Here is a 14,186-nt window from a genome sequence, read left to right on the forward strand (position 1 = left end):
CCAGGAACAGGAAGCTGGATGCTAGTTGACAAAATAAGTCTAACAGGAAGTGGTGACAGAATCATGACACAGTGACCTGTTGCTTGTGACTCTTATCTGCATCTGACAAACGAAGTAGGGAAAAAGAGGAAAAATCTATGAATATCAGTGAAATGTTGCATCTATCAATACAAATTTAAATATAATTTTATTTTGACACCTTTGAGAAGAGACGCAGGGTGACTGCTAGGTTGATCACTTACAACAGTGGTGTCCTGGAGGACCAGCATCCTGCAGAGTTTATCTCCAGTCTGTCCACACTACTGTCTGAAGTGTGTGATGATCCTGAAGACCTTGATCAGCTGCTTCAGCAGTACAGGATTGAGACTGGAGCTTAACTCTGCAGAGTTTATCTCCAGTCTGTCCACACTACTGTCTGAAGTGTGTGATGATCCTGAAGACCTTGATCAGCTGCTTCAGCAGTACAGGATTGAGACTGGAGCTTAACTCTGCAGAGTTTATCTCCAGTCTGTCCACTCACCTGTCTGAAGTGTTAATAACTTCACTGTGCTTGCCCACAGGAATTCCCCATAGGGCCCCAAATGACCAAACTGCTATGGGCCCCGCATGGGATAACCCACATCAGTGTGGGTTTGCTCTGCCAACAATGTCCCACAGAAAACCTGCAGGGGGCCCGCACGGGAATGTTTTCTGGGTAGGTCATCCAGCTACTTCTTGCCTGCTGTTTTTCAAATGATGTGAATTCAGACATACTACTCACCACTCATAATGTATGTCACATAATATACAGTAGGAAAGTATGCAATTTTTTAGGAAAAGTAGGAAATATAGTAGGAAATTGCAATTGAAGTGGGGGGGGGGGTGTAAAAACTTTGAAAGCATTATGAGTGAACCTCAGAGAACAGTACTAAATAATACAAAAAGAAGTTTATGGCCCCTTTAAAGCCTTATGCTATTTGATTGTTGCTTAAATTTGGAAACAATTGATGATTCACCTCTGTTTGAAGATGTTTTTTTGCAGACCATAGCTGATACAAGATGTTGTGTGACAAATCTAGCTTTGAATGGCAGTGGTTTTATGTGTGTGTAACACGCGCGCACACACACACACACACACACACACACACACACATTTTCAAGGGATTAATTATGCACAATAATGCAGCAAGTAACCTATTTATTGTTGTATTTTTTTTATTATAATAATAATCTGTCCCTAATAAAGTTTTTAGTTTATTGACAAGGATTGAATGAATGATATTTATTGCTATGATACGCATCAAACTAAATTGACAAAAATGTCTTGTTTTTGGAAGAGAAAAAAGGAAAACATTTCCCGACTTTTTGCACCCAAATAATGAATATTTTGCCTTTTAAATACAATATCACGCAACTACTCAGCATGTGTTTAAACATAAATTTCACCAAGAATAAAACTCTAAATACATATGTTTCATTATCTGTATTATTTATGTAAATCATGCATTTAATTTGAACGGGACTTTTATTTTTTTCTGGTGGTGTGACGTCACAAGGCTGCGCCGCGCTCCTGCGTCTGTGATTCAGATCAATGAAGGTTTGTGTTTTTAAACCATTTAAAGTGTATCATTAGATATAAACTGTTAAATCTATATGATAAATTAAAAGCGATGTAAAGTTGAATCATTATTACTGAATGCAGTACTGTAATGCTCTCTCTAACATGAATTATTTGAGTCAAGGGTGTCCTCAGATGAATCAGTGACGTCACAAGGCGGGAGCTCCTGCGTCTGTGATTCACATCAACGAAGGTTTGTGTTTTTAAAACAATAAAAAAAAGATATAAGCTGTCATAGATAAATTTATTAAAAAAAAATTTTTGATGTAAAAACTTTGAAAACATTATGAGTGAACCTCAGAGAACAGTACAATATAATACAAAAAGCATATTATGTCCCCTTTAAAGCCTTATGCTATTGGATTGTTGCTTAAGTTTGGAAACAATTGATGATTCACCTCTGTCTGAAGATGTTTTTTGCAGACCATAGCTGATACAAGATGTTGTGTGACAAATCTAGCTTTGAATGGCAGTGGTTTTATGTGTGTGTACACGCGCACACACACACACACACACACACACATTTTCACGGGATTAATTATGCACAATAATGCAGCAAGTTACCTATTGATTGTTGTATTTTTTTTGTAATAATAATAATCTGTCCCTAATAAAGTTTTTAGTTTATTGACAAGGATTGAATAAATTATATTTATTGCTATGATACGCATCAAACAAAATTGACAAAAATGTTCTTTTTGGAAGAGAAAAAAGGAAAAAGGTCCCGACTTTTTGCACCCAAATATGAATATTTTGCTTTTTAAATACAATCTCACACAACATGATGTAAATCATGCATTTAATTTGAACGGGACTTTTATTTTGGTCTGGTGGTGTGACGTCACGGGGCTGCGCCGCGCTCCTGCGTCTGTGATTCAGATCAACGAAGGTGTGTCTTTTTAAACCAATTAAAGTGTATCATTAAATATAAACTGTTAAATCTATATGATAGATTAACAAGCGATGTAAAGTTAAATCATTATTACTGAATGCAGCTCTGTAATGCTCTATCTGTCATTATCGTGTGAGTAAAGCTCAGATGAATGAGTGAAAGACTCAGTTTATAATAAACACCAGTTCAGCCGCTGACAACAAATGATGGAGAAACTATTCGAGTGTCTTTTTATTGATATGATTCAGTTATTCGCGCTGCCAAAAAAGTAACGTAATGCAACGATAACAACAAACACAAATGTGATGTAATGACAACTACAAACCAATTATTAAATCTAATCTACACACTATTAAATACCAAATATTAAAGACAAATATGAAGTGTCTGTAATTTCTTAATTCTTTTATTAATCTGTAACGTTAGTGTTGCTGTTTCTTGTCTTAAGGTGAATAACTCTCTCTTTTACAAGTGACTGACTGAAACTGTTCAGCTGAGAGAGTTAGTTTGGGTTAATTTTCTTTCTGTTAATTATTCTCATCTTAAACAGATTGTCCACACACAGAGAAACAAACACTGGTGAAACAGCTGAGATTCATGACACACTGTTATAAAGATGGCCTTTATTAAAGAGGAGACTGAAGATGTGAAGATTGAAGAAACATTGAGTCTGAAACAAGAAGATACTGAGGAACAAACAGGTTGGATTTCATTCTTAAAGCTGAACACCTTTTGATCCTTAATAAAGTATGTGCTTTATGTGCAGCTGAGAAGATCCTACTTTGAGTTGGACATTCGTTATTATGCTATATATCATGACCTATTTTTATTTAACAATTAGGTATAATTATAACGTAAATAATTTTTTAATAATTGCATAATGCAAACCAATAATTGTGAGTGATTACATTTGTTGTGCATAATTGACTTTTTTCTTTTTGTCTGTAAAAGAACTGTACTATTATCATACCTGAACATAAATGGCAAAAAAATATTAGTTAGTTGTCAAGGAGGAGAGGACAGAAACTAATCTAAATCAGCTAAAACCATTATATTTCACCAAATACAATGACTAATATTGTGACATAATTTGTCTTACAGAAATGGGCATTTGCAAACAGATCCATACATGTGCTCACTAAGGTTCCATTAGTTAATGTTAGATAATGTACTGATTAACATGAACAAACAATGAACAATACATGTATTGCTGTATTTATTAGTTTGTGTTAATGTTAAGTAAATTAAAATACAGTTATAAATACAATGTTAGTTCATGTAATTCACAACGCATTAACTAATGTTAACAGGCAAAATTTTTGATTTTAATAATGAAAATTAACATTAACTAAGATTAATAAATGCTGTAGAAGGATTGTTGTTGCTTAGTTCATGTTATCTAAAGTAGGTACCGTATTTTCCGCACTATAAGGCGCACTTAAAAGCCTTTAATTTTCTTCAAAAACTACAGTGCGCTTTATAATCTGGAGCACCTTATATATGGATCAAGGCGCTCTGTCAAAATGTTGACATTCCCTTAAGCACAGCTCCATCTAGTGGATGCATAATGCAAACCCAGTCAAACGTTTGACTGCAGTATCTTCTTATTCTATGCGCTTTATAATCCGGTGCGCCCTATATATGAAAACAGATCTAAAATAGGCCATTCATTGAAGGTGCGCCTAATAGTGCGGAAAATACGGTAACTTACATTAACTAATGGAACCTTATTCTAAAGTGTTACCAAATAAGTTTGTTGAGAGATGTTAAAGTTCAAATAGTGTAATGGGGCAAGGTTTATAATTTGGTTTTGGAAGTTCCCAACAACAGACTGAAATGCATGCTAGGTCAAGCAACACTTTCATTTTCTTATAATGTGCATTTCATTTTACGTTAATTTTCAATGACTCGCAAACAATTCGTGCAAAGATTCATCTTTCCAAACCCTTCCTTTGCGTGAGGTTACTCTGCTCTGCTTTGATTGGCAGAGGCAGACAGAGTACACAGCTATGGGATTAGAATCCCGCCAAATGTATTGCAGTCACAGATCGAAACAGAATAAGCAAAGATCAAATATTTAAAAACACGTGTAAAATAATAACGCACAAAACCGAAAAACAAATGCAGTTTTTTTTTTAATAACAAATAGCACATGGAGCAGCATGCGTTTGACTTGAAGCAGCTGCACAGAATGATCACTGTATGACATAAAAGTACAGAGAGAGCGATCCGAATGCATTGGATCCGTGTGCTTCCTTATCTCTCGCGCGGTATTTTAATGTCATACAGTGATCATTCTGTGCAGCTACTTCAAATCGAACGCTAATGCTGCTCCATGTGAAAGCGTGCAGGTGATGGAGATTTACCGCTGATTACAGAACCGGCTTTACTGACAAGATAAATTAAATATCGTTTGTGATTTATCATGCAGCCCAACTGCCTAAATTATAAAGTATTGGTAACTATACTAACAAGACACGTGTTAACAGGCTAGATATCGGCCTACTCAGACTACATAGAGCTTGCAGAAAATATCATAATACACAAAGGGAATGTTTCTGTCACCCACTAACAAATATTTATGGCTAATTACCTGAGATCATCCAGGATTTGTCTGCTGACGCTGGTTATCCATCTTCACACACCTGCCACAGCAGCCACGAGTCGCATTGGAGTGACGTCAACTCCCCCTTGGACTGATTGGCTAGATGAGCAGCTGTCAATCTAGAACTTGTGGGCCAATCGGTTTTGTGCGTTATTATTTTACACGTGTTTTTAAATATTTTATTTATGCTTATTATTTTTCGATCTGTGACTGCTATACATTTGGCGGGATTCTAATCCCATACACAGCTTCATTAAAAGTACAGAAACCCCTTGCTAAATTTTACTCAAGTACAAGTAAAAGTACTGAAGTATTTGTTTTTAAAAGTAGTTGAGTATCAAGAGTACAAGAGTTCCTTTTTCTAAATATTGCATTACTACTGCCACAGTGCTTACATTTACGTACAGAAACGTCCTACATGGAGTTATGAAAAATGTTAATGTTAATACTTTGGAGAATGTAAAAGGAATTGAAAGTAAAATCAAGCCATTTTCATCTTTGTACCATGTTGCTTTATTTAACATTTCTCACTTTGCCCACAAGGCAATAGCACAATGGCAACACTGACAAACCTCTGCAAGAGTTTTAAGGGATTTTTTGCACCCACATTTGAACCTGACTGTGTTAAACACACCACGTACAAAATGATATCTTTTTTTTTTTTTTCTTATAGAGGCCAATGGCTTCTTACTAATTTTTTTTTGTCTGAAGTCCTGTTATACACATGGTAGTGAACTGGTCTCACTACATGGTAGTAGACTCAAACAATTAGAGGAGTAGAATTGTTGCATTATTACAAATAAATTGATTATGATCCACAAGTAAATGTAAAGAGATTAAGAAAAATTCAAACATACTGACAAGTAAACAATAAGATCCATATATAAATCTTTGAGTTTAGGGGTGTAACGGTTCACAAAGATTTTTGTTCGGGGTCTTTCGGTTCGGTATGCACAAGTACCAAACAAATCATAACAATTTTTTCAGGAAATTCAGACCATAAATGCTCTTTGCATTTAACTCTTTTGTTATGGTAATCAACGAAATCTACAAATACTATAGTTAAACTATGTTCGCTTTACCATGGTTCATTGTCATAAGGGACTGCCAGTAATAGGCTGTTGCCTGCATAAAATGCAACCTTTTTATTCGGAGAGTGTATGAGTTATATTAACAATACAGAATAGAACATGAGTAATATAAACTATAAATGTAAGATATAAATAAATGTACTGCGCAAACTAGGGAACAATTTCAATAGGTTTATTGTGAAATAACTCAAACATATAGCCTATGTTTTTTCTGCATTGTTCTGGGCTGCCTTTTCCAAAAACATAAATGCTTTCTTATTATTTAACTGGATGGGAAAATGTGAACAGTGCCAGACTAAACCTAGCAAACACACTTGCGCTGCGCCTTGTCGAATTGCGCTGGGTGTATGTAGGGCCCATAAACTTGATGTCTTGTTTTTATGTTTTCCAACATCTACCAACCGTATTTGTTTTCTTTGGATTTTATTTTTAAGAACATCAATTTTCCACAGAATTTTTATGTACAACAAAATAATGTTATGTCATTTAAATTTTCCAATCAATAGAAATTCAATTTGAATACAATAAATGGGAATCAGTCCTGTTTCATGCTGCATTCCAAGCTTCAAAACGAATCCAGACACACCAAACACAGAATAAAAGTTGCCAAAACAACTGGCACAGTTTGTCAAAGTTATTCAATAGATTTGTTTAATGAATGGACTAAACTTTAAGTGAAAGAGAGTCGCAAAAGAATCGCTGAGTCAAAATTGACAGGCATCGTTGTCCACAGTCAGAAGCAATGTCGTTATTAATTAACGATGCTTTTGAGAAACACACCTCAGGGCTCGCAAAATTTCTAAATCCCTGGTAGCCCTTCGGGCAGGCATTCTTCAGGTTTTGGTAGCCCAAAATGAATGACAAGCCCGAGATAAAAAAAACAAAAAAAAAGACATCAGCTGAACTTTACTGTGGACAAATCAGAATGTTCAGCAAAAACTAGTAGCATATCTGGATGTAACTATTCAATAAACGTATGATGTGATATAATTCACAATACATATTACACCATACAATTTTCTTACATTTTAGATATTTATTTACTATTTACAAATTGAGATTTAAGACAAATTATAAATAAAAATGTGTGCTTTTATTATTAGACAAAAGACAAAATGCTGCATATTTCTTTGTAAAATTGAAATGTTAAATAATAAAACTAATTTGAAATTCAACAATTTTTACATTTTGAAATCAAATAACAAAAATCATACAACTAAAAGAAATAACTAAATTAAAATTTTAAATCAGAGGAAACCATTTGAATTACTATCCCAAAAAAAAAGCTAAATAAATGTTATTTGGATTGTTATAATTAAAAAAACTGAAGCAAAAACATAATGGTCCGATTTTACATTTGTGAATGAGATGCAAATGTCACTCTAAGACAGCAGGTGCCACTACTGGAAAACGTCTCAGGTTACGAATGTAACCATGGTTCCCTGAGTAGGGAACGAGACCCTGCGTCCTCTAGGGGTCGCTATGGGGAACAGTATACCCACACCACCATGCTGAGGGGAGTGCAGGCCAGAATCATGGCGAACACTAAGTACCAACTCTACCATTTCCATGGAAGTTGCCCCTGGGACGTTTAGACGGCTGTCTGTGACAGTACCTCTTACGGCCAAAGGCCTAAGCTACATACCCAACTTAATTGTTAGGGCCTCGGCCTGGGGTAGAGCTGAAGGCTTGGAATCAGGAAAGATTCCTTTAAAAGTGATATGGCTAAGAGTCTAGCATTTTATACTAAGTCTTGCCTGTCACACAGGGGCTACTACTAGCTTTCGCATAAGCTTGCTGAAAGAGCTGTCTCAACAGTTCTCTAGTAGCAACATCCTGTTTAGATAGGTATTCGAGGATACATAGGTGGAGTTGCGCCCATGATGAACGGGGCTTTTACCAACTTAAGAAATGGGCACGAAGCAATCGCGCGAAGCCCTCACCATATAGGATTTTAGAAAGTACGCAGAATACTAGCGTGCAAAACAAACTAGCCCGACAGATGCTCACTGATGGCCTGACGTTGACCGACAGCTTGGTTTGCCGTGACCTCGTTTTGATGTCTGTTGTTTATTGTTATTACTAACTTAAATTTCTCTGGTTTAACCCTAGACCTGATGCCGCTGAAAGAGGAGAGTCAAGAACTGAATGAAAAGGAAGAACAAAATCTGTATGAAAATTTTGATTTCACAACTGGAGAAAAAACTTTTGGTTGCTCACTGACTGAAAAAACATCCACACAAAGTAGAAGCCGATCCTGCATTCAGTGTGGAAAGTTTTTCTCTAGCCATACATACCTTGATGTCCATATGAGAATTCACAAAGGAGAGAAGCCTTTTACATGCAAACAGTGTGGAAGAAGTTTCACTGAAAAAGGAAGCCTTAACAGGCATATGAGAATACACACCGGAGAGAAGCCTTTCACCTGCCAACAATGTGGAAAACGTTTCTCTGATAGTGGAAACCTTAATGGCCACATGAGTGTTCACACGGCAGAGAGACATTTCACCTGCTCTCAGTGTGGAAAAAGTTTTAATCAAAGAAGAATACTTAAAAAACACGAGACATTATACTGTGGAGAGAAGCCTTACATATGTCCACACTGTGGAAAGAGCTTCAGACAAAAAGTAACATTGAACACACATTTGAGAGACCACACTGGAGAAAACCTGTTCATATGTGGTCAGTGTGGAAAGAGCTTCAGATATAAAGCAACATTGAACACCCATTTGAGAGACCACACTGGAGAAAACCCGTTCATATGTGATCAGTGTGGAAAGGGCTTCAGATGTAAAGTAAATCTTACAATGCACAAAAGAGTTCACATTGTTCACAAACCAGATGGACCTGAAATGTCAGTTGCAATCCCAACAGTAGCACACTGTTTTCTATTAAAAAAGTAATATACTGTAGAATTCAATGCATTCAGGTCATTATCTTCCATTTTCTGTGATGGCAAATTTACTGTGAATTAAAGGGAACCTATTATGCCCCCTTTTTACTACCGTATTTTCCAGACTATAAGTCACACTTTTTTTCATAGTTTGGCTGGTCCTGCGACTTATAGTCATGTGCGACTTATTATTATCAAAATTAATTTGACATGAACCAAGAGAAATCATTACCGTCTACAGCCGCCAGAGGGCGCTCTATGCTGCTCAGTGCTCCTGTAGCCTACCACTGAGCAGCATAGAGCGCCCTCTCGCGGCTGTAGACGGTAATGATTTCTCTTGGTTCATGTCTTGGTTCTAAATAAATGCGACTTATAGTCCAGTGCGACCTATATACTCCTCATCATGACGTATTTTTGGACTGATGCGACTTATACTCAGGTGCGACTTGTAGTCCGAAAAATACGGTAGATGTAATTTAACTCAGTCGTCCACAAAATGTGTGTGATTCAGCTCAGAATACCCCGTAGATCATTTATTATATCATTCTGAGAATTACCATTTTTGAGTGGAAGCAAAAACATGCTATATCTATGCATGTCTAAAATGTAAATGAACTGTTGTTGAGCTTATGTCTTGGATAGTCTGCCAAAATAAAACACATATTTGGTTTTGATTATCATGTGTATCAAATATATTTGTGGCACACTATAAATTGGTATACTTTTTAAATCTGCTACACTGGAATAACTAATTTTGTACTTAATGCATTTTAGTTGTGCAAAAGAAGTGCTAAAGTTCAACTAAAGTTGTATTAACTATACACTTTATGTGCTAAAGTGAAACTATTCCAAATATACTAAAGTGCACTTTATTTAGCCATTCTTTTATTTAATTTTTGAAATGCAGAATTAATTCAGCATTAACTTTAATGTATTTTGGTGACATCACAATTGCAATTTTATTTACACTAAGAGTGTTGAACATACATTAATATCATACTAATAACAAACTGAGGTCATACTATGCCTTACTTTTTAGTGACTTTAAAATGCATTGCAATTGCATTCCAAGTAAATTTGAAGTGTGCTAATGGGACAATTATTGTTTGTTTCTAATGCAATAAATTATTGCAATAAATTCTAATGCAAAAAGGAAACTTGCTAAATATAGCACACTTTGGTTATTTGTGGATGTAGTAGAGAATTATTGTTAGCTTCTCATTCAATAAATTAACCTTTATAAATCAAGGTCAACTTTATTTATAAAGCACCTTAAAAGCAATGAGTGCTGATCAAGGTGTTGCACAGCCAAAACATCAGAAATACCAACTAACAAAGCATTAAGACGATATAAAAATTTTGAAATCATTAAATAACACATAATAAAAAACATCACCAAACAAAGAAATTAACAGAAGAAGAAAATACGTATTTCAAGTTAAGGAAAAAGCCTGAGGGGGAAAGAAATGTTTTAAGAGATTATTTAAAATGAGATGACGTAGGGGATGATCAAATGGATAAAGGCAAAGAGTGTAGGACCAAGAACAGAAAAAGCTCTGTTCCCTTTAGATTTTAAATGAGATTTTGGGAAAATCAAATTTAACAGGTAACCAGGTTTTTAACCTTTTCAATAATGTTTTCTTTTTCAGAGTAGGTCTTAAATTATGTAAAAGGTGAGAAGGGCCAAACAAATCTTTTTTTTTTTTTGTTATTAAACTGTAGGAAATAGTTTTCGATCCAATTCTTGATATCCTTTAAACAAGCCAGCAAGGAGGACACCAAATCAGAACCTTATTTTAGAGGAAAATAAAGCTGAGTGTCATCTGCGTAAATGTGGTATGAAACTTTATGAGACTCAAATATAAAACGAAGAGCGAGCATATATAGGGAGAATAAAATTGGACCCAAAATAGAGCCCTGGGGTACCCCACAAGTGGTGGGAACTGAACTTGATGAAAATTCACCAATTCCCACTGAAAAACTCCTATTTATGAGATATAATGCAAACCAGTCTTATGCAGTACCACAAAAGCCAACCTCAAGATTTAATCTTTTTAACAGGATGCGGTGACCTACTGTATCCAAAGCCATGCTCTTGTCCAATAATAAGAGAATAGTACAGTTACCAGTGTCTGCAGATAACAAGAGATCATTAACTACTCTTAAAAGAGCTGACTTAATACTGTTACACAGTAAAAAATATAGCTGCAAGCAGCAATTACGGGGTTCAAGCACATTTAGGCCTCTGAGGTGGTCTCGGCCAATCTGGATGTATGGATGACAGTTAAACACATCCAGAATGGAGAATAGGCTCACGGACAGACGCACAAACTGAAATTAAATGATTAAACTAGTATATTGATACTCTATAAGCATATAGAGTGCCGAAGTTATGACGTCACTTTGTAGGCCAAAACGCGGAAGTGAGTTTCATTTTAGCACTACGGGTTCCCTCGCCCTAAAGTCTATGGGTTTTTTGAATGGGTTTTTGCTACATCGCCTGAAATAAGGTGTGTGGTTAACAAAGCCTCTAAATATTTTCACGTTTTGATCTATGACATAAAACACACCAGTTATAACCTGCTTTTGATTTTTTAAAACTTGATTGTGTCTTAAAAACTGTGGTTGCTAACAAGTTGCTAAAAGGGACTACATCCTTTGGCGGGGACTTTAGACGTCATCAAGACAAACAGGAAATCTCTCACTAGCCCGCATTTCAGCCTCATGCTCTCACAAGTTTACATTTCAGTTAACTGTTAACATATATTTAGTCTTTTCAAATTGTAGTTCTTTATTTCTGTGGAGAGACTGTAGTTCGACAATGGTGTTTTGTTTTGTCCCAAAATGCAACCACAAGTCGTCGACTGAAAGGTGCTCGTTTTATCGTTTTCCGTCCGATGTTAACCAGCGGAGACTCTGGGTTCGTGCCGTAAGGTAAGCTTACACAACGATGATTTCCATGTGAACACCGTATTTACTGCCTTAATGTGGCCACGACGAAACTTTAATGGTGCATATTGCTTAACACGCTAATGTTACTTTGACGGTCAGGTGGAGTTAAAAAGGCTAGCAAGAATAAACGTTTTTCATAACCAAATCAACAGCTAAAATACCTTTGTCTTTCTCTTAAAGTATCTAAATGCTTGATTACTTTGCCACTGTTTAATAGATTAGATCCGCTGCAGTTTTATTAAAGGCTAACATTACGTCGAGAAATGTGTTTAATTAAAATATTCAAAATAATACCTGGTTTATTTACTTCTATTGTAACTAGTTTGGATATAATTATATAAAAAGGGTGGGTCCTGCACTCTGATATTTGTAAACTTGGCTTTTACCCACTTATAATAATATGATTGTATTTGTAAACAGCATTAGTTAAGGCATTAGGTAACAATGATATTAATTTTTGTTTATATAAGTAGCTATATAAACGTGGACAAATCAATGAAGAAGATTAATGTAAATGCTGAAAAACTCCATTCTAATATAATACAAATATTTTATTGTGTGATTTATTTATTTTTTTCCCCACCCCACTTTGTAATTTTAATCTGTAAAGGTGTAACTTCCATAAAACTAACATTGCTGTAAGGGAAGTCGTGGCCTAATGGCTAGAGAGTCGGACTCCCAATTGAAAGGTTGTGAGTTCGAGTCCCGGGCCGGCAGGAATTGTGGGTGGGGGGAGTGCATGTACAGTTCTCTCTCCACCTTCAATACCACGACTTAGGTGCCCTTGAGCAAGGCATCGAACCCCCAACTGCTCCCCGGGCACCGCAGCATAAATGGCTGCCCACTGCTCCGTGCGTGTGCTCACAGTGTGTGTGTGTGTTCACTGCTCTGTGTGTGTGCACTTCGGATGGGTTAAATGCAGAGCACGAAATCTGAGTATGGGTCACCATACTTGGCTGAATGTCACGTCACTTTCACTTTCACTTTATTTTGAATTAATCCTTAGACGAGCTGACCAGAAGCCCAGTGTCAATTCTCGCATCTGCCATTTTCCTGCAGGGGAAAAAATGTCCCTGTTTTGTGTCTATCCACAAATGATGTTCCCACTGGAAAAATTTTGGAAGAGCATTCATACTCTAAGGGGAAGTCGTGGCCTAATTCATACTTTAAGGGGAAGTCGTGGCCTAATGGTTAGAGAGTCGGACTCCCAATCGAAAGGTTGTGAGTTCGAGTCCCGGGCCGGCAGGAATTGTGGGTGGGGGGAGTGCATGTACAGTTCTCTCTCCACCCTCAATCCACCCTCCACCTTCACCATACTTGGCTGAATGTCACTTCACTCCCTGAGACAGGATAGCGCGGATGTGCCTAAAAATGTTCCACCACCCATGGATGAAGAGGAGGAAATGGCTACACAATTTATGGCTGACAAAGATGATGAACCATCTCCAGCTGATCAAGCCCTCACTATCAATTCTGAGGAACAACCAAATAGTAGCACAACTAAAGAAGAGCTGCAGTCTGAACGAAGGAAAAGAATCCAGCTTGAGATTGAGTTAGAGCATTCCATAGCAGAGATTCAGTTTCTCAAAGACAAACTCCAAGGGCAGTCGAGTAGCTGTCATGACAGGTATCCAGCCTCTCAGATGAGTGAAAGTGTGATTCGGATGGAGACAGGACTGCCAGATAAAGATACTTTCAGTGCTGTGTGTGAATATGTTGCTTGTTTTGAGGATTCCATTACGTACTTCGCTGGATGGAGACCCAAAGAAATCATCCTTGAGGACCAGATTTTCATGACCTTGATGAAAATTCGCCACAACTATACACACTTACACTTGGCTTCACTCTTTCACTGTAGTACAAGGACTGTAAGTAATGTATTAATAACATTCATATAGGTTTTACAAAAGGTCCTTTTTAAGGATATAATGAGTACTGTTTCCAGCCGGGAGAAAAACCAGACCTGCATGCCTTCTTCATTTCTACCTTTCCAAAATTGCAAAATGATATTGGATTGCACTGACATCAAAATTGCTATTCCCAAACAAATGGATACACAGAAAGTGACCTATTCTGCATACCATGGCATGCACTCCTTCAAAGTACTCATTGGAGTGGCACCAAATGCTGTGATTACATACTGCAGCAAACTTTAT

At 36.6% G+C, this 14,186-nt stretch overlaps 1 protein-coding gene across 3 annotated transcripts; it reads left to right on the forward strand.

The window, feature by feature from the left end:
- The first annotated feature begins 1,491 nt into the window (after positions 1 to 1,491).
- LOC132140201 (gastrula zinc finger protein XlCGF62.1-like) lies at positions 1,492 to 9,156 on the forward strand. Of its 3 annotated transcripts, none has more exons than XM_059549010.1 (3): positions 1,492 to 1,576; positions 3,040 to 3,190; positions 8,298 to 9,156. In XM_059549010.1, the coding sequence occupies exons 2-3, from the start codon at positions 3,106 to 3,108 to the stop codon at positions 9,086 to 9,088; spliced, it is 876 nt and encodes a 291-aa protein (XP_059404993.1). In that variant the 5' UTR covers positions 1,492 to 1,576; positions 3,040 to 3,105; the 3' UTR covers positions 9,089 to 9,156. The 3 variants fall into 3 exon arrangements, with proteins under 3 accessions (XP_059404993.1, XP_059405003.1, XP_059405011.1); XM_059549020.1 differs by lacking the exon at positions 1,492 to 1,576 and adding an exon at positions 2,407 to 2,486 and having other exon boundaries at positions 8,298 to 9,155; XM_059549028.1 differs by lacking the exon at positions 1,492 to 1,576 and adding an exon at positions 2,616 to 2,712.
- Positions 9,157 to 14,186: the final 5,030 nt, after the last annotated feature.

The sequence above is a fragment of the Carassius carassius genome, chromosome 1 (assembly GCF_963082965.1).
Source record: "Carassius carassius chromosome 1, fCarCar2.1, whole genome shotgun sequence".
NCBI lineage: Eukaryota > Metazoa > Chordata > Actinopteri > Cypriniformes > Cyprinidae > Carassius > Carassius carassius.